General features: G+C 56.0%; 2 protein-coding genes across 7 annotated transcripts in view; both read right to left on the bottom strand.

Moving 5' to 3' along the window:
- Positions 1-3,562: 3,562 nt before the first annotated feature.
- GNAT1 (G protein subunit alpha transducin 1) lies at positions 3,563-11,807 on the bottom strand. 3 transcript variants are annotated; one of them, XM_027522547.1, is made up of 10 exons: positions 11,342-11,807; positions 8,334-8,443; positions 7,100-7,142; positions 6,820-6,961; positions 6,572-6,729; positions 6,350-6,478; positions 5,959-6,088; positions 5,483-5,636; positions 5,169-5,360; positions 3,563-4,813 (listed from the first exon to the last, which is right to left on the bottom strand). In XM_027522547.1, the coding sequence occupies exons 1-9, from the start codon at positions 11,398-11,400 to the stop codon at positions 5,170-5,172; spliced, it is 1,116 nt and encodes a 371-aa protein (XP_027378348.1). In that variant the 5' UTR covers positions 11,401-11,807; the 3' UTR covers positions 3,563-4,813; position 5,169. The 3 variants fall into 3 exon arrangements, with proteins under 3 accessions (XP_027378348.1, XP_027378347.1, XP_027378346.1); XM_027522546.1 differs by having other exon boundaries at positions 3,563-5,360; XM_027522545.1 differs by lacking the exon at positions 3,563-4,813 and having other exon boundaries at positions 5,191-5,636.
- A 541-nt stretch (positions 11,808-12,348) lies between these two features.
- Positions 12,349-17,258, bottom strand: part of SEMA3F (semaphorin 3F) — a 37,754-nt gene continuing 32,844 nt past the window's right edge. For all 4 annotated transcript variants that reach the window (XM_027522541.1, XM_027522542.1, XM_027522540.1 and 1 more), the window contains 7 exons: positions 16,278-16,500; positions 15,554-15,642; positions 15,379-15,420; positions 15,035-15,192; positions 14,765-14,832; positions 14,369-14,502; positions 12,349-13,711 (listed from right to left, as the gene is read on the bottom strand). In XM_027522541.1, the coding sequence (XP_027378342.1) occupies positions 13,280-13,711; positions 14,369-14,502; positions 14,765-14,832; positions 15,035-15,192; positions 15,379-15,420; positions 15,554-15,642; positions 16,278-16,500 (1,146 nt within the window). In that variant the 3' untranslated portion in view covers positions 12,349-13,279. The remainder of the gene's footprint in view (positions 13,712-14,368; positions 14,503-14,764; positions 14,833-15,034; positions 15,193-15,378; positions 15,421-15,553; positions 15,643-16,277; positions 16,501-17,258) is intronic.

Raw genomic sequence — 17,258 nt, 5'->3', positions numbered from 1 at the left:
ACTGCCCAGCTGGGCAAGCTCTTTCCTGCTGTTCCAAGAACATGCCAGCCTTCACTTCCCTGTACCTCTGCAGTCCTGGTTCGCCATCCTGTCCCACATCCTTGGCAAACTCTCGCTTGTCCCTCAGTAGCCAAATGAAGGATCACCTCTGAGCCCCCAGAAAGAGCCAGCTCCTTCTTCCTACACCGACTGCAGCAGCTCTTGCCACCCCGCCACACAGCTGCAGCCCCAGTGTCTCCAAGCACTCTGTGTGGGTCCTTGAGGCAGGAAAGCTCCTGCCAGGTTAGAGCATGCAGATCAGGAAAAGCCTGATGGAGAAGCAATCTGTGGGCTTGGCTCTGCCAAGGGGAAGAAAGACACCTGCCAGTGTGGGGAAGAGAGGGCACGGTGGACAGAAGGAACAGCTTAGCCACAGGGAACTGTGAATGAGTATGAGATTAGCACTGATAGGCGGAGGGCTGTGGCCAGGGCGAGACCCTTGGCCTGGAGTCACGTTGGGGGCTTTCAAGGCCTTAGAGGAGAGGGTGGTTTTCACCTCCACATCCCAGGGTTGAGGACCCACACTTACAGCTCCTGACAACACTCTGCCCAGCTTGGTGTCTGGGAGGCTCCCCTTTGGTCCCAAGCAGGGGGTTAGGGCTGTAGAAGTCTAGAGCGGACCCATAGGCAAACCCTCCTGTCTGGTTCTCCCCTGGCCTTCATCCACAGAGCTCGTGACCTTCTGGCTAGAGCCTGTCCCCACAGCCCTGGAGGGCCCCCCTCTCTCCCCCGAGACCTGGCCCCCAGCTTCTTTGGCCACTGAAGCGGCTTAATGAGCCCAGATCACGTGCGCCCCCCATGCCTGTGGGGAGGGCCCAAGCCCCCAGTGGCCACCCGACCAGGCCCTGACGTCAGCAGCATTAACCGTTCACCAGGCCTGTTTAATCTCTGTTCCATGGCTGGGCCAGGTTCGCCCCGCCAGAGTCAGAGTCGAAGGTCGTGAAGGCCCCCAGGGGCACCTTGGCGTTGAGGTCAGCAGGGATGGTGGTGGCTGGAGGTGCCCATAATAAACGCCCCTTGCCTATAAGACGAGGGTGGGGCCACATGTTGACTCTGGACCAGCTCTCTGATCCTCTGCCCTGGACTGTGAATCAGGCACTGGGCATCCATTGATCCTGCTCGCTAGGGTATAATTTACACTGGTGTGGTAAGTGGGGCTGAGGAGGCTTCCGTCCGGGAGACTTGCCCCTCTCCCTCCACTTGATGGCCATGAACAGGGCAGCTGGAGGCCAGGCAGAGTCGCCAGTCTGTGGGATCCAAGAATATCAGCTCAGAATCCCAGCCCCTAGGGTCAGAACCTGGAGTGTGGGGTCCAGCATTTCCATGGTATTGGCCTCTTCTCTGTCTCTTGCCAAGGAAGCCTGGGTAGCTCATCACCTTTCTTCTGAGACAAGGTGGCTAGGCAGACTTCCCCATGAGCCCAGCTCTCCGGACAGCTTCCTCTGTCTCAAGCCTGCCTCCTCCAGCCTTTCAAAGCTTTCTGTCTTCCGCCTTGCCCCTCCCCATGAAATCCCGCCATCACCCTCCCCTGCCTCACCTCACTCCAGTAAATTGTTTGGGCAGAGAGTCCTTAGCAGGGATGAGCAGCCCAGCTCAGCCAGGCCCCAAACCACCCAGTGGGATCCTGAAACACTGGCCCGAGCCCCATCCTCCCCCTCAGGCCTCTGAGCAGCACCAGAATGGCTGCCCACACGTGTCCTGGTCTCCCTAACTTATCCGGTGTCCCCGCACCTCCACCCCACGCTCAGGCCTGCGCACACTCACTCTCCCCTTCTAGCCCCACGCAGGCTCACTGTGCCGCTTCCACCTGGACACTGAGGACGCTGCCCGCATGCTGCCTTCTGCCCAGTCCCAAGGATCTGTCTGACTCCTGGATCTCTCCCTCAAGTGGCCACAGGTCCAGAAAACTCAGTCCTCTCAACACTCCTTTGCAGCCTCAGCTTAGTGGGGGCATCACATGCACTTGATCACTGTACAAATTCAGACCCTTGTCACTGAGTCCCACTCCTTGAAGATGTTGGTCCTATGGAGTAATGACATAAATCTCTTCCTCATGGAGCCTCCCAGCCCCACTCCTCTCATCCCCCCATGCCTAGCCTCCAGGAAAAATGTGTGTCCCTATACACATGCTTTTATGAAAATTTTTATGATTATTTTTTCCAGAAACAGATTTGGAAAATAGTATTGATGATTTTACTCCCATTAAAGCCAAGAATGTGAAAGTGATAGTTGCTCAGTCGTGTCCAACTCTTTGCAATCCCATGGACTGTAGCCCGCTAGGCTTCTCTGTCCATGCGATTCTGCAAGCAAGAATACTGGTGGGTTGCCAGGTGCTTCTCCAGGGGATCATAGCAACCCAGGGATCGAACCCGGGTCTCCTCTATATAACACTGTAAATACTGTTTTAGGTATAAATAAAACACTTAAGCTTAAAATAGGACTTCCCAGGTGGTGCTAGTGGTAAAGAACCCACCTGCCAATGTAGGAGACATAGATGCAGGTTCAATCCCTGGATTGCGACATAAGAGACGCGGGTTCGATCTCTGGGTCGGGAAGATCCCCTGGAGGAGGACATGGCAACCCACTCCAGCATTCTTGCCGGGAGAATCCCATGGACAGAGGAGCCTGGTGGGTTACAGCCCATAGAGTCGTAAAGAGTCAGACACGACTGAAGCAACTTAGCACGCGTGCACAAGCTTAAAGTAACGCTGTGAATTTTAATATGCCTACTTTCGACTTATTTGATGTTTCTTCAACTACTTTAACGTTCCGTAAAAAAAAAAATTAACCTTTAAAACTACATGAAAACATATATGATAGGAGTGGACATTTTTCCTTTTGCTTTGGGGTCTAATATGGTTCCGCCAGGCTCTCTTGGATCTTGTCTTGATAAAAAATTTTGATATTCTGTTCATTATGGATTTTTGCAGGTAATTTTGATTTTTGAAAGTACTGCATTAGTATTTATCTTGATTACTGAGTTTTTTTGGCACCACCTTAAGCTTTACATCTGAGGTGAGTGCCTCATTTGCGTCACCCTAATCTCAGCCCTGTGATTATATCCTAGCTTCAAGGGCTTCCTGGACCCATCATCTTCTGGAGGAAGCACAGGCCCTTGGGCTGGTGGGTGGCACCCGTCCAGCCTTCCTGCTGCTGCTTCTCCCATCTTCCCTTTCCTTCCCTGCTCCTGCTCCACGCAACTCCTGTGACCCAAAAGCCCACATTCCTGGGCCATTTACACCCTACTGTCCATGCCAGAATGAGCTTCCACCTCACAACCCCTTCTTGATCCAAGATTGTCCTTGTGAACATTTCCCATGGCCCCTTTACCCCCTCAATCCCTCTCAGGACACCCAAATTGATCCCACGCCCCCAAGAGTGCCCCCTGCCACGCCAGGTCAGCCGCTTCTTTCTGGAAAGAACCATCTCCCTACTCACGTCCAGTCCAGCACTGGGCATTGAATAAATGCGCATGATTCATGATCATTAACTCTCCCCTTCCCCCCAAGAAAGGACAACCAGGGCCTGACGCAAAGGTTTATTGCTAAGTTTGTGTATCTAGCTGAAGGGAGTGCAGATTATGCCCTGGACTTGTTAGACGGATGTTCCTTGCCCTTGACTACAGCACGGGCTACAGCCCATGGGCGTCAGCAAGGACTAGGTACTTGATGGGGAGTGGGGAGCAGAGGTAAGGGGACATGGGCTTTTGTCCCTGATGGTTCAGGCATGACTTTTTTTTTTCCTACCAGGGCCCTGATGGGAGGGTGAGAAAAGCTGCTGGCAGGGACAAGGGGGTCACATGGATTTGCTTTTGACCCTACCTGAGGCAGACCACTCTGGGCACAATCTGGGCTTCCTTCCGGTCTCACATCCTCTGCCTGGGGCTGATCGATGGGACCCGGACTCTGCTCCCAGCCACCCCTCAGGACAGTGTGACCATTGGCCACAACTGGTGTCAACAGTACCCTCCCTCAACAGAGTGGCTGATCTAGAGTGCCGCGGGCTGGAGGGGAGTAGGACATGACTCTGGTGTCCAAGGACGGCGTGGGCAGAGCCTCTGGGGGGAGGGGTTAGGGTACGGGAAGTTTCCAGCTTGAGTCTCTTCCTGCTACCAGGAGCCCCCAGGCTTGCCCTGACTCACTAAGTCGTCTCCATACAAGCTGCACAGGCCAGAGCTGGCTTGAACTTTGGACTCCTGAATCTGCTGGGCAGGGCAGTCACTGGCCACTGGGCAGATGGGCATCAGACCCTGTCACATGGAGGTGGTAAGGCTAGAATGGGCTGATGGTAAGCAGAAGGCTTGCTCAGAGAAGGGCTCCATGCCTGCCCCCTGCCCTTCATAAAGCTCTGGGAGGGAGGGCTGTTTGCTGAACCCAGACTCACCAGGTGAGTAATGGGCCTCCTGGGGCAGAAGAGAGGCAGGAGATTGGTCAGTAGAGGTATTGCTGAGTCACCGTGAGCTGTAGCTGCCCCAAGTCCTGCTTGCTTCTAGCTGGGGCTGGCTGTGGTAGGTCTGGGAGGCCAGTGCAGCCAGGCCGTGAAGGGCAGTGCTGGGGTGGCTGGGGGCATTGGACTCTCGGAGACCTGGGAATCCTGGGAGCCACGAGGGAGGGTTATAGGGCCTCAAGGCTAGCAGGGTTTAGGGCTTTGAGTGTGTGGCTGGTGGGGCCACAGGCTGGAGCCCAGGAGTCCTGGGGGACTGATAGGGTCATGCACATTGGGGCTACAAGGTGTCAAGGGCTGCAGGGTCTCAGGGACGCATGAGCTCAGGCACCTGTGAAGAGAAGAAGGAACAGAGTCAGCATCCGTAACATGGAGTCATATGGAGATGGGCGTGGAAGCAGTGCCCTAGCTGAGTGACTGGGGCGGAGTCAAAAGAGAGCTAGTGGGTGGGGCTTGTGAGCCGGGGGCGGGGCCTATGGCCGTAGGGGTGGAGCCTGAGGAGCTAGAGTGGGACCCGGAAGCGGAAGGGTCAGAAAGTCCGGCGACCAGACGCCAGGCAGTGGAGTGGATCCGGAAAGCTGGGGAGGGGCCTGCAGATGGGATAGGGAGCTGGGGATGGGACCCCCCGGGGGGTACTGAGATCAAGAGGCAAGACAGAGGAGCATCCCGGCCCGCAGGGGAGCCACCTCAGAAGAGCCCGCAGTCTTTGAGGTTCTCCTTGATGATGATGTCGGTGACAGCGTCGAAGACAAACTTGACGTTCTGCGTGTCGGTGGCGCATGTCATGTGGGAATAGATCTCCTTCACGTCGCGTCGCATGTTGAGTTCAAGGAATTGCACCTTGATGTAATTGCCGGCGTCCTCATACGTGTTGGGCCCTGGCAGGGGAGGGGTGGGGGGCTCTCAGTCCCTGCTACGAAGCCTCCCCGCGGCGGCAGGAGGAGCTCAGGCCTAGAGAGTGGCTTTGGAGCGCCGCCCGGTGGCAGGCCAAGGGTCTCACCGTTGTAGTCCGGAAAGCAGATGCTAAGGTGCGCCTTTTTGATCTTCTCCGAGAAGACGTCCTTCTTGTTGAGAAAGAGCACGATGGACGTGGTGGCGAAGTAGCGGTGGTTGCAGATACTGTTGAACAGGTGCAGGCTCTCGTGCATGCGGTTCTGAGGAGGACAGAGGCTGTCGGGCACCGGGGGACAGGGGTCGCCACCCCCCTCCACCTGGCTGCGACTGACTGGCCGACCCCAGCCTGCTCTCTGGGCTCCGGGCCCCCACTCAGACAGCTCCAAGACTGTCTCCTCCTTCTCCTGCCACTCGCCCACCCTCCCTTCATTTCCTGATGAGGAGGCTGCCTCGTCTCCTCCTTCAGAGGGCTCTGGGACAAACATCCTCTCTCAGATGCTCCCCGCGCCCGCCCACAGCGCCGTCTCCTCTTTCTCCTCTCCTCCTCCCCGCTCAATCGCTCAGGCCCGGCTGGACACTCACCACTTCGTCGTCTTCCACCAGCACCATGTCGTAGGCGCTCAGCGCCGCGATGAAGATGATGCAGGTCACCCCCTCGAAGCAGTGGATCCACTTCTTGCGCTCTGAGCGCTGCCCGCCCACATCGAACATCCTGCGGGGCCATGAGGACCGGAAACCTGTGTATCAAGTCTGCCGGAGACGCCCACAGGCATCCCCTGGCTTCCTAATGCTGGCTGGGAAGCACCCAGATGGGCCTGGCATCCGGAGGGGCCAGACTTCTCTGCTGGTGGGGTGTTGGAGAAGTGGCAGGTCTCTAGAAGGGCTGGGACCTCTGCGACCAACAGGCCTCGGGCAGTGAACTTGGGGGAAGGCCTCCCCACTCCAGAGCAGGAGTCAGGGCTCAGTGTCCTACCGAAAGTTGAGGTCCTTGAAGGAGAACTGCGTCTCAATGATACCCGTGGTCTTGACACGGGAGCGCAGCACATCCTGTTCAGTGGGCACGTAGCCCGGGGTTACCAGGCGCTCCAGGTCTGAGAGATAGCTGTGGGAGATATGGGATGTGGGTAGGGTTGGGTGGAGGGGTGTGCCAGGGCCCCGCCTGCCCCCCACCCCTGTGCCTGGCCTGTGCTCTCACTAGCCAGCAGAGTCGTTGAGCTGGTACTCTGAGGCTCGGTCGAAACAGGCCTGGATACCGGAGTCCTTCCACAGCCGCTGGATGATGTCTGACATCTCCTTGGGCATCGTGCCCTCCTCGATGGTGTCTGCCATGTGCATCAGCTTTCGGGCGTCGTCCTGAGGGCAGGGGAGTGGTTGGTGGTAACCAGGGGCTGGGGCTCAGCCTCGAATCCCCAGAGGCCCTGTTCAGCTAGTCTCTTGACACACCTGGCGCGCAGAGTCTCCGTACTGGATGTTGAGTGTGGTCATGGCGCGCACAATGGCCAGGATGGACTGTAGCGTGTTGCCATAGATGATGGCAATGAACTCAAGACACTCTTCCAGTGAGTACCCGTCCTGGTGGATAATCCTACAGCCACGGGAGCCGGGTCAGCACCTCTTGGGCGGGTCAGGGATCAGACCTCCAGGGCGCGCCCAACCCCAGGGCCTCAGGTAGGGCAGGGGCACCACCCACCCCCAGGGCCTCCGATAGGGTAGGGGCACTCACTTCATCTGCTTGACAATGGTACTCTTCCCGGATTCACCGGCACCTGGATTGGAATGGAAACCCTGCCTCAGAGATGCGCAGACCGCACTGTCCCCTCTATCCCACCTGTTTCCCTACCACACTCCCCAAATAAGGTCCTAATACCCCGGCAGCAAAACCTAAATGTCAGGAGTGACCAAAGCGGGCTGATGAGGCGAATGGACAACCTCAACTCTGTCCTGGAGCCTCCAACACCTTGTAGGCTGTCTTATTTTTCGGAGGCCAAAAATAAAGAAACCTTGAGCTCCACCTTGTGGACGATTCTGGTACTACATGCATGGGATTATTTGAGCCAGGTCAACCCCTGCTTTTCCACCTGGGATGGAAGGGAGTGTCCCCAAGAGGCTCAGAGGGAATTAGCACGTTTTGCTGGGGGAGAAGACAGAGCTGACAGTCCTTTTGAGCCTGCTCTCGTGTGGGTGTCGGGCACAGCTAATGGGATTTTGGCTTAGCCTGTCTTCCCTGGGGTACTCTGGTTTGGTCTCTCTACACACATTCACCTGTCTGTCTGAACCCTGGACAGCCTGGGAGAAGCCTGAGGTGCCTTCTCAAAGCAGTTCCTTCCCTCGGTGGTGGCGGCAGGAGGAAGTACTAGATCAGTTCTAGCTCCCCTCACTACCCATGGGACCAAGGACATGGCTTTCTCTATTCTCCACTGGGCCTTAGTAGCTCTCTACATCTTTCACCTGTCCTGCAGGTCTGCCAGCAATAAAGCTCTGGAAACTGAGGGCCACTGTGTGTGGACCTGGGAGGTCCTGGAAGCTACCTACTCTCAGGAGGACTGTGACCTCCTTCCCAAGGGAGCAGCCTTGTTGTGGTGCTCCCGAGGCCCCTGGTTTCTGAGCCCTCCTCAGCAGGCCCATCAAGCTAAAGGCTGGGGTTTGAGGGAACATAGCCAGGGCAAATGTGGGCCTTGAACACGTCTCTAAAAAAAGTGTGATTGGCACACACATCTTGGGAGGGGAGGTTGCCTGAGGTTTGAGCCCTCCAGAGAGGGTTTCTGCGGGATACCTAGCCTTAGGGAGCCAAAAGTGTCACCCATCAGGCCTGGTCTTGCTTGGCCTGGGCTCCACTCTGTTGCTAGGCTGTAGGCTCATTCTGTTTCCCAAATCACACCTGCTTCACAGAAGGGCCACCTGCCTGCCCCCAGGCCTCTGACTGGCAGACGTGGCCCCTCCTCAGCCCACCCCCTTACCCAGAAGCAGCAGTTTCACGGTTCGAGCATCTTTCTCAGCATCTTCTTTCAGCTTCTTTTCCAGCTCCCTTGAGTGCTTCTCCTCAGCGCTGGCCCCAGCCCCCATGGTCCTGGCAGGAGGTGAAGGAGGAGGGCCGTGAGTTGGTTCTTCCGGATGGAGGGGTTCCCCAGAGCCAGGCTCAGGCTAGCCTCTGGCCTCCCTGGACACCCTTCTGACCCCAGAACTGGGAATCCAATGGCTGTCTACAGATCTGGGCAGGGCCTGGTGGGGCTACTTAGTAGGATTTGGGGGTTGTTGGTATCTAAGAGCCAATCAGAGACAAGGACAGGTGAATCCAGCTCAGCCCCCAGCCCTCCTAATCAGGCTGGCATGGCCCCAATCCCTCACCTGCTGACTCTGCACCCCACTCTTTGCCGCTCCCCAAACCCTCTGGGAGAGACCCTGGAGTCCTAGTCCAGCTCCTGCTCTAAAGCAGGGGTACAAGTTCTGGGGGGTTCAGGCTCAAAAAGGGGAAGAGAGGGCCTCAGTTCTGGGGGTGGGGGTAATGAGGGGAGGGCCTGGGAGCAGGGAGGAGAAGGATAAGCCTGCAAGGAGCACCTGCCCACTGTCTAGTACTGGGCTCAGCACTGCTCCTTGCTGAGCTCACACCAGCCTGGCGGATGCACCACATCACTGCACAGATGAGGAAGTGGAGGCTCAGAGGATCACATGGCAGGAGGTGGTTGAGAAGGGCCGGTGACTCTAGGCCAGGGTTCCATGCTTAATAGGGAGTCAAGAAGGAAAGGTGGACATTGCATTTGCCCTGTACCAAGGGCTGGATCCAACCTGGGTGAGGCCTCTACCTGCCTCCATGATTCCAACAGACTTGGGTGGGTGTGCATGTATCCTGTACTGGTATCAAGCAAGACAATGACATACGTTTGTCTGTGTATACTTGCATGTAAACATGTGCCTGTGCTTTCGTGAGTGCCAGTGTATGTCTATGCTTGCTTGTTTGTGTACCACGTGTGTGTGCATGGATGCTTTTGTGCACTTCTCATGTGTATGTTTATATGTGCACTTTGCTGTGCTTATGTGGGTTAATGTTGCATGTGTGTGAATGTATAATGCATGCACAGGTGAAATGCATGTGTGTGGATTTGCCTGTGTGCACGTACATTTATGCACGTGTCTGCCTGTATGTGTGCACACTTGCACATGCGTGTACCCATAAACTTGAGGTCAGCAGTGTGACCTGCAGAGGTGGCCAGGCTCTTCCAGGGAATATCTTGCAGGCCTGTTATCAGATGGGAACAGAGTCCCAGAGCAGGTCTGGCATTCCCAGGGGAGGAGCGGATGAGCCCCACTCCTCTTCTGTCCCTTGTGGGTGCTCTGGGACCTGTCAGGGATATCTCCAGGGCATGCCTGCCTCAGCTTAGGGGTTAGATGTCTGTGTGGGGTTCAGATGGGACAGGGTGTGCTCCTAAGTGGAAGTGGTTCAGCTGAGCATGTAGTGTTGAGTTGCAGCCTCTGGAGTTTTGCCACCTCCCATGAGAAGACTCAGATCCTGGGCTCTCAGCCCCCTCCTGGCTGGACTCCCCAGAAAACTTGCTGCCTTAGCACTCAACTCTTGCAGACGCAAGGCTGCCAGGGCCCCATATTCTGGGCATTGAGACTGTCCCTAGTGTTGGGCAAGCTGAACAGGCACATGTAAATCAATGAAGTTAGAACACTCTCACACCACACACAAAAATAAACTCAAAGTCGCTTAAACACTTAAATGTAAGACAGGACATCATCAAACACCTAGAAGGGAACGTATGCAAAACAGTCTGACATAAATCGTACCAGTATTTTCTCAGGTCAGTCTCCCAAGGCAATAGAAATAAAAGCAAAAATGAACAAATGGGACCTAATCAAACTTAAAAGCTTTTGCACCTCAAAGGAAACCATAAACAAAATGAAAAGACAACCTAAGGAATGGGAGAAAATATTTGCAAATGATGACTGACAAGGTCTTAATTTCCAAAATATGCAAAAAGCTGATGCAACTCAACAACAAAAAAACAAATAATCCAATCAAAACATGGGCAGAAGAACTAGACATTTCTCCAAAGAAGACATACAGATGGCTGACATACATATAAAATAATGCTCAACATTGTTAATTACTACAGGAATGCGAATTAAAACTACAATGAGGTACCACTTCACACTCGTCAGAATGGCCATCATTAAGAAGTCTACAAATAATGAATGCTGGACAGAGTGTGAAGAAAAGGTAACCCTCCTACACTGTTGGGGGGCAGGCAAGTTGGTAGAGCCACTAGGGAGAACAGTATGGAGGTTCCTCAAAAAACTAAAAACAGAGTTGCCATATGATCCAGCAATCCCACTCCCAGGCATACATCTGTAGAAAACTGTAATTGAAAAAGATACATGCACCCATATATTCATAGCAGCACTGTTCACAATGGCCAAGACGCAACCTAGACATCCATCAACGGATGAACGGATACAGAAGACGTGGCACAAAAACACACTGGAATACTACTCAGCCACCAAAATAAATGAAATCATGCCATTTGCAGCAGCACAGATGGGACTAGAGCTTATAACACGAAATGAAGCAAGTCAGAAAGAGAAAGGCAAATACCGTATGACACCACTTATATGTGGAATCTAAAATATGACGCAAGTGAACTTTTACAAAACAGAAACAGACTCACAGACAGAGAACAGACTGTGGTTGCTAAGGGGAGTGGTGTGGGGGGGGGATGGAGTGGCAGTTTGGGATTAGCAGATGCAAACTATTACATATAGGATGCATAAACAGTAAGGTCCTACTGTATACCACGGGGAACTAAACTCAATACTTTTTGATAAACCATAACAGCAAAGAATATTTTAAAAGAATGTATAAATATATGTATAACTGAAGCACTTTGCTGTTCAGCAGAAATTAACACATTATAAATCAACTATACTTGAATTAAAAAATTCACACACACACACAACACACACTGACCCTAAACATGTAGGAAGTAGACACTGGTTCTGGGAGCTGGGAGCTGGTGGCTTCAACATCTGCCCTGCTGGGTGAGGGGAGATCCATTCAGGAGCAATAGATTATCTGCGCCACCTTCGACTTTTAGGTTCCATTTGTCTTCTACCCCACCACCATGCTGCAAGTGGGCCCTGGGAGTCTCTGCAGCCTGTACACTGCCCAGGGGGTTGGGGTGGTACAGGGGCCCAGGTGTGTGAAACCAACAAAAACCTGCTTTCTACATATTGGCTTTGCTTAAAGTGGGACTATTCCACTGCCTCCTTGTCCCCCCCAGCTCCCCTTGCCTGCCAGGTATGGCCCTGAGCCCTGCTGGATCCCTGAGCCTCCCTAGCTACTGGCTTCCCAGGTGGCTCAGTGGTAAAGAATCCATTTGCCAATGCAGGAGATACGGGTTCAATCCCTGGCTCAGGAAGATCCCCTGGAGAAGGAAATGGCAACCCACTCCAGTATTCTTGCCTGAAAAATCCCATAGACAGAGGAGCCTGGCGGGCTATAGCCCATAGGGTCGCAAAGAGAGTCGGACATGACTGAACATGCATGCGCATCAAGGCTTGACTCATTAACTTTGGCCCAGGGCCCCCAGCCCCACTTCCTCCTCTCCAGCAGATCCCCACTTATCCTGGTCTTCCCTGCCTCTGGACATTTGCTTGTGCTGGGCCCTCTGCTAAGAGCTGGCTGGAAGGAGACAGGAAGAATGGGAATTTTGTTGATTCTCGGGCCAGGGGCAGCTGTGCTGTGAAGGCTGTGGCTCTGTCTTGCCAATTCTGAGTCCTGAGTTCCTGGCAAAACACAAAGCCAGGTGAGAAAGCAGTGTGAGCAAACGATCAAACGGCTGAATGAATGACTGAAAGCTGAACTTCCAAAGGAGACCGTGGGGGAACCGGTGGTCAAGCTACATTAGTGGAGGACAGAATCTGGGTGTGGGCTGAACTCCCACCCTCCCTCCTGCGCCAAGGAGAACACCAAAGTCCAGTCCCAGAGCCAGTGTTTATTAGCAAGATGGAACCCAAGGGCAGGTGCAGCCGGGCAGCAGAAGGCTGCCAGGAGCTCCCACCCCACTACCCAACTGCCCCCCAGAGCTATTTACACCCATCATCTGAAGTGGTGGGCAGAAGGGAGCCCTGGGGAGCCCCTGCAGGCCCCAGGCCTCTGCCATGGCCCTTTCTCCCCTCAGTGCTACCTGAGCCTGGCCCCTCTGCTGTTCTCCCAGCCCCCGAGTCACAGTGGCACAGAAAAAGCGAAGAGGAGGTAGAGAGGCCAGGCAGGGTGGGAAGGAGGGGCCGGAGGGGCTGCCCCACCCAGGCAGGGCTCCTCTTCTTCTATCCCCAATAAATAGAGAATAAATACCCAGGAAAGGGCTGGCCTTGACTGAGTGCCCCTCTCCCAGGCAGGCGCTGGCATCCTGTGCCACCCCCTTCTTCCCTTCTCGGAGTGCATCTGAGCCCCCGCCCCCCACCCCCAGTCTCCAAAGCAGTCCTCGCCTCCACGTGCATGCCAGCAGCACAGGCTGATGGAACACACTGGCAAAGGTGTGTGTACAGTCCGTGCTCTATCCAGGTAGAGCCTGCTCGCTCCCCGTGTCCTGTCGATCCCGCCGGTGGCTGTCGAGCAGGTAGACCCCCAGGTGAGCCTGGGGACTGTGGTCCTGGCCTGACCCGGCCAACTGGCTGCGCCTGGTTAGGTGGGCTCCGTTTTCTGCTGTCTCTGACCAGCTTGGGTCTAAGTTCTGGACGATGCTGCCGTTGAGGCAGGTTATTTACAACCCACCAATAAATACTGTCTTTGCAGGGGCAGGGTGTATATAGAATATAGATATTTTATATATATATATATATATCTTTTATATTAAAAGGAACAAGGGCTAGAGGCTGGCCCATTGCAGGGCTCAGACAGCAGGCCTCATGTGTCCGGTGGGTGGTGGCGGCGGTTCCGGGGTTTTTTCTGGTCCTGGGGTTTAGGAGGCCTGGGTGCCCCTGGGGCCTCCCTGGGACTGGGGGGCACGTGGCGCCAGTAGCCCTGGCAGTACTGGTGGATGAGGCCCACTTCTGGCTGGGCCAGCAGCTGGGCCAGCTCTTGGTAACGGGGCTTTGGGGGGCCGGTGCCCGGGGGCGGTGGAATGCTCGCAGCTGGCGGTGGAATGCTTGCAGCTGGCGGTGGGAAGAGGGCCGTACGGATGTCTTCCTGGCCCAGGACATGCAGCTGCACCCGTGTGATGATGTGCTTGAAGTTGTTCTCGGTGGCTGTACAGGAGTAGAGGCCGCTATCACCAGACTGCAGGGCGCGGAGCAGCAAGCCCTGTTCAGTGCGCAGGAAGCGGTCGTCCGCGTGGACCTGCAGGGGCAGGGGGTGGAACTCAGGGACTGCAGGACCACCCTGCTGTCCCCACCAGATCAGACCACCTTTGTGGCCACCCCATGGAGGGACACCCATCTGGAATTTCCATGGAGCAAGAAAAACCCACAGGAAGTGTTCATATGACATCTGAATGGCATATGACACTGCCATTTCCGGAGGAATGACCATAAAGGGAGTCTGTACAATGAGGGAATTCTGGAGCATACATACAATTTCTATTTAATGAGAATAAACGGATGTTGGGGCACCCTCCTAGAATTTGTTTAAGAAGGGACTGCCTAGAAGCTATTTCCATAATACGAGGGCTACCCGATAGAATTTCCAGATGCTGGAACTCATCCACGTGACAGTTCCATACAGTGAGGTACACCGCCAATCAAGTACACATATGGAACTCTCACATGAAAAGGCATGCCTACAAATAGTTTCCATGTACTATGGAAACCCCACAGAGTTTCCATATAACTGGATTCACCCAAATGATTTCCACACAGGGAAGGGTGCTTGGAAGGACTTTCTTAGAATGAGGGCTGCCCCACTCTTGGTTCCTATACCACGCTTCACCCACGTGGAATTTCTACTGTATGAGGGATGCCCCATCCACGGCAAGGACCATGGGGCACAGGAAGTCACCTCGCGGCGCCGGTCACTGGGATCTCGCTGGAACAGCCACTTCACGGTAGCCTGGGGCGAGCGGGGCTGGCACTCAAGGAAGGCTGTGCTCCCTGCCACACCGTACTGCACAGACTCCACGGCGTTCTTATTGGCTGCAGAGCAAGAGGGTGCCACGTGAGAGCAGCACCGCCTCTGGGCAGACCGTGGGCTGGCGGGGGGCACACACAGCCACACACACCCCCACACACACACAGGCAGGGCTGTGCCCTCAGGCATCCACTCCTGGAGGGGGTGGCCAGGGACATCCCTTCTCCAAAACCCCTCACCTCCACGGACCATGGGAGGGTCTGTGCAGTGCGGGCCCCGTGACCGGCTCTGCGGCCGCGTGGTGGTAATGAGACACAGCACACTCACCGTTGGAATTGAACCCACGGCACTGCCGGATGGGGTTCCCGTGCCGGACATCCTGCCGGCGGCTCCGCCTGGATGAAGACAACTCCTAAAGAAGTATTCTCAAGAAAGCTTGTCCCCCCGACTCCCCACCACCAGGTCTCTAGAACCCCAAAACTCCAGGCTACTAGAATGCCTCACCCACAGAGACCCCCCAGGGATATATCACATCCATCTCTAGACCCCCAGGACAGAGCCTTTTAGTCAGAATTCCCAAGGTCTCAGGGTCTGCACCTCTTAGAGGACGCTGTGTAGCGGGAACAGGCTTGGCCATCCCAGGCGCAGTAGGGGTCCCGGGCGAGGCAGCAGTCGGCACAGGCGGCCCCATATGCCTGACAGCGGTGCAGGCTCAGCTGTGTGACGCCCACGGCTGAGGCCACGTACAGTTGTTGCTGTGGGCAGGGGTAGGGGCTTGTCAGTTCCCTCTTGGCAGCCAGCTTTCCTTAGGAGCCAGCTGAGCTGGGCTCCTCCCCTTCCTGTTCGGTGCCTCAATATCCCCCATCTCTCTTTACCACGGGCTTGACCCCAAGGGGAGGTGGGCTCCATGCCCACTCCCAGCCCACCTGGCCTAAACTCACCCTCTTGGAAGAGATGGTCATGGTCTTAACAGGTGCTGGGTCCTAGAAGAAAACAGGCGTTAGCGTGCAACCCTAGGGACCCCCCTTCCTGTCCTGACCTGGAGGTCTGAGGTTAGGAGGTGGCACCGAGGGCAGCTGTGGTGAGTGGGACAGGCCCGGGTGGTGTCACACCCACCTTGAAGACCTCGACCTCCTCTAGCATGAGCTCCTCCATCTCCTGGTCGTCCTTAGGCAGCACGATGACCTTCTGCACTGTCCCGCGGTCTGGAACGGGCCGGGCAGGGCCTCAGCGGGGCTGAGGGTGCTGGGAAAGGGGCACCAGCCTCAGCCCCTTCCCCCACCAGGGCCCAGACCCCCCAGGGGCAGTGGAGTGGGCGTGCTCTATGCCAAGGTGGAAGAGCAGCCCCCAGATGAGGGGAAGAGGTCTAAGGGGGCTGGCCCTGCATAAGGAGGGTGCCACAGCTAGAGTCTGCCCCTCTGCCCCCAGACCCTCGTTTGGGAAGCTGAGAACAGGATGCAGGATGCGTTCCCCTGGGTTGACAACTACTGGGACAGCGGTGAATGTGGTCTGCATGTGCACACGAGAGCATGTGTGTGCTTGGACCCGGGTGTCCTGGAAGTGCCTGCCTCTGTCTTCCCTCTTCCTGCCCAAACATGGGTCCCCAGGCACCCTGGGTCCCCATTCTCCCGGCCACCAGGGATGAGGATGGGAATGGGGTTTCCCCACCCCCATTCTCAGTTATCCTGGTAATAGAGGGCTCCATAGGATGAAGGAGGTGGCAGGGGTGACAGGGACAACCTTGTAGCAACCCCCTAGGAGGTCAGGGCCCAGCCCTGTGGGTCAGCACCCTCCACCCAGCGGGCCCAGCGTGGGAGGGGCTGGGAGCAGCAGTGGGTACCTGTGCCCAGGAAAAGCACCTCATAGCGCCCGTCGGCTGCGTCCACCTGGTCCACGGCCACAGTGGTGAGACGGTAGGGCGCGCCTGTGCGGACCACCAGGGGCCGCCGCTGCAGAGGGTAGATGGCCTGGTACATGAGCGGGTGGCTGCGCATGAAGTTGATGACTTCATCAGGGTAGTCTTTGGTGGACTTCATGGACGGCGTGAAGGTTCCGCCAGGGCACTGCAGGCAGGTGATGAGCGTCAGGCCCAGCCCGCCCAGGGCCTGCCGGGCCCATTCGCTCCAGAAGAGGTCTCCCCTGTCTGTGCCTACCTGCTGTCTTCCCCTGCTCCGCTTCTCAGAGCCGCCCCCCATCTGGGCTTCTGCCCTCCACCCAACGTCTCTGCAGGTCCTGCTCCAGCTGAGGTCCCAAGGTCTCACCTGGCCAGGTCCCATGGCCATCTCCCCAGCTCACGTGCCATGACCTTGTGGCAGCCATCTGGCAGAGCTGACCATGGCCTTTCCAGGTCCTCATCCCCACCCACTTGTCTGCTTCCTCAGACTGCTCTTCCAGACCCCTGCCCCCGACTCCACCCCCTGCTCAGCGGGAGCTCCTGCCCCAGCCTAGCCATGTGATCGGATCATGATGTGTTCCTGCTTCCACTCCTGCAGTGGCCCCATCACACCAAGATCCGGTGGGTCGCCTCCCTGCAGGGGCTCCTGCCCACCCCCCCACCTCCAGCCTGTCTTGAAGACTTCCCCCACAATTTTTAGCTCCCCAACAACCCCTGCCCCTGCCCCCAGAGGGTGCACCCTGCCACACCCAGCCACCGTCTCTGTTTCAGGATCCTAGCTGGCTTCTTTCACAGCCTGACACTGTTTGTAAACGGTGGAGTTTTCTTTTTAACTTCAACTTTATAGCGGGTGAATAGGGAGTTTATACGTGTGTGTGGTCCACCCTTCCCCCCGCCCGCCACTTGGCTATGAGTGTCACAATGGTG

Source organism: Bos indicus x Bos taurus, chromosome 22, assembly GCF_003369695.1.
Source record: "Bos indicus x Bos taurus breed Angus x Brahman F1 hybrid chromosome 22, Bos_hybrid_MaternalHap_v2.0, whole genome shotgun sequence".
Lineage (NCBI taxonomy): Eukaryota > Metazoa > Chordata > Mammalia > Artiodactyla > Bovidae > Bos > Bos indicus x Bos taurus.
The sequence above is the reverse complement of the archived record's forward strand: the minus strand, read 5'-3'. Positions and strand labels throughout refer to the sequence as shown.

Bases quoted from the DNA above. Each gene is read 5' to 3' on its own strand.
- GNAT1 (XM_027522545.1), bottom strand. From the start codon at position 11,400: ATGTTGAAGCCACCAGCTCCCAGCTCCCAGAACCAGTGTCTACTTCCT. The intron at 6,730-6,819 runs GTGTGTCAAGAG...CCCTGCCCTCAG, and splicing joins ACGGAGACTCTGCGCGCCAG to GACGACGCCCGAAAGCTGAT. The intron at 6,089-6,349 runs GTAGGACACTGA...ATGGCCCCGCAG, and splicing joins TTCAAGGACCTCAACTTTCG to GATGTTCGATGTGGGCGGGC.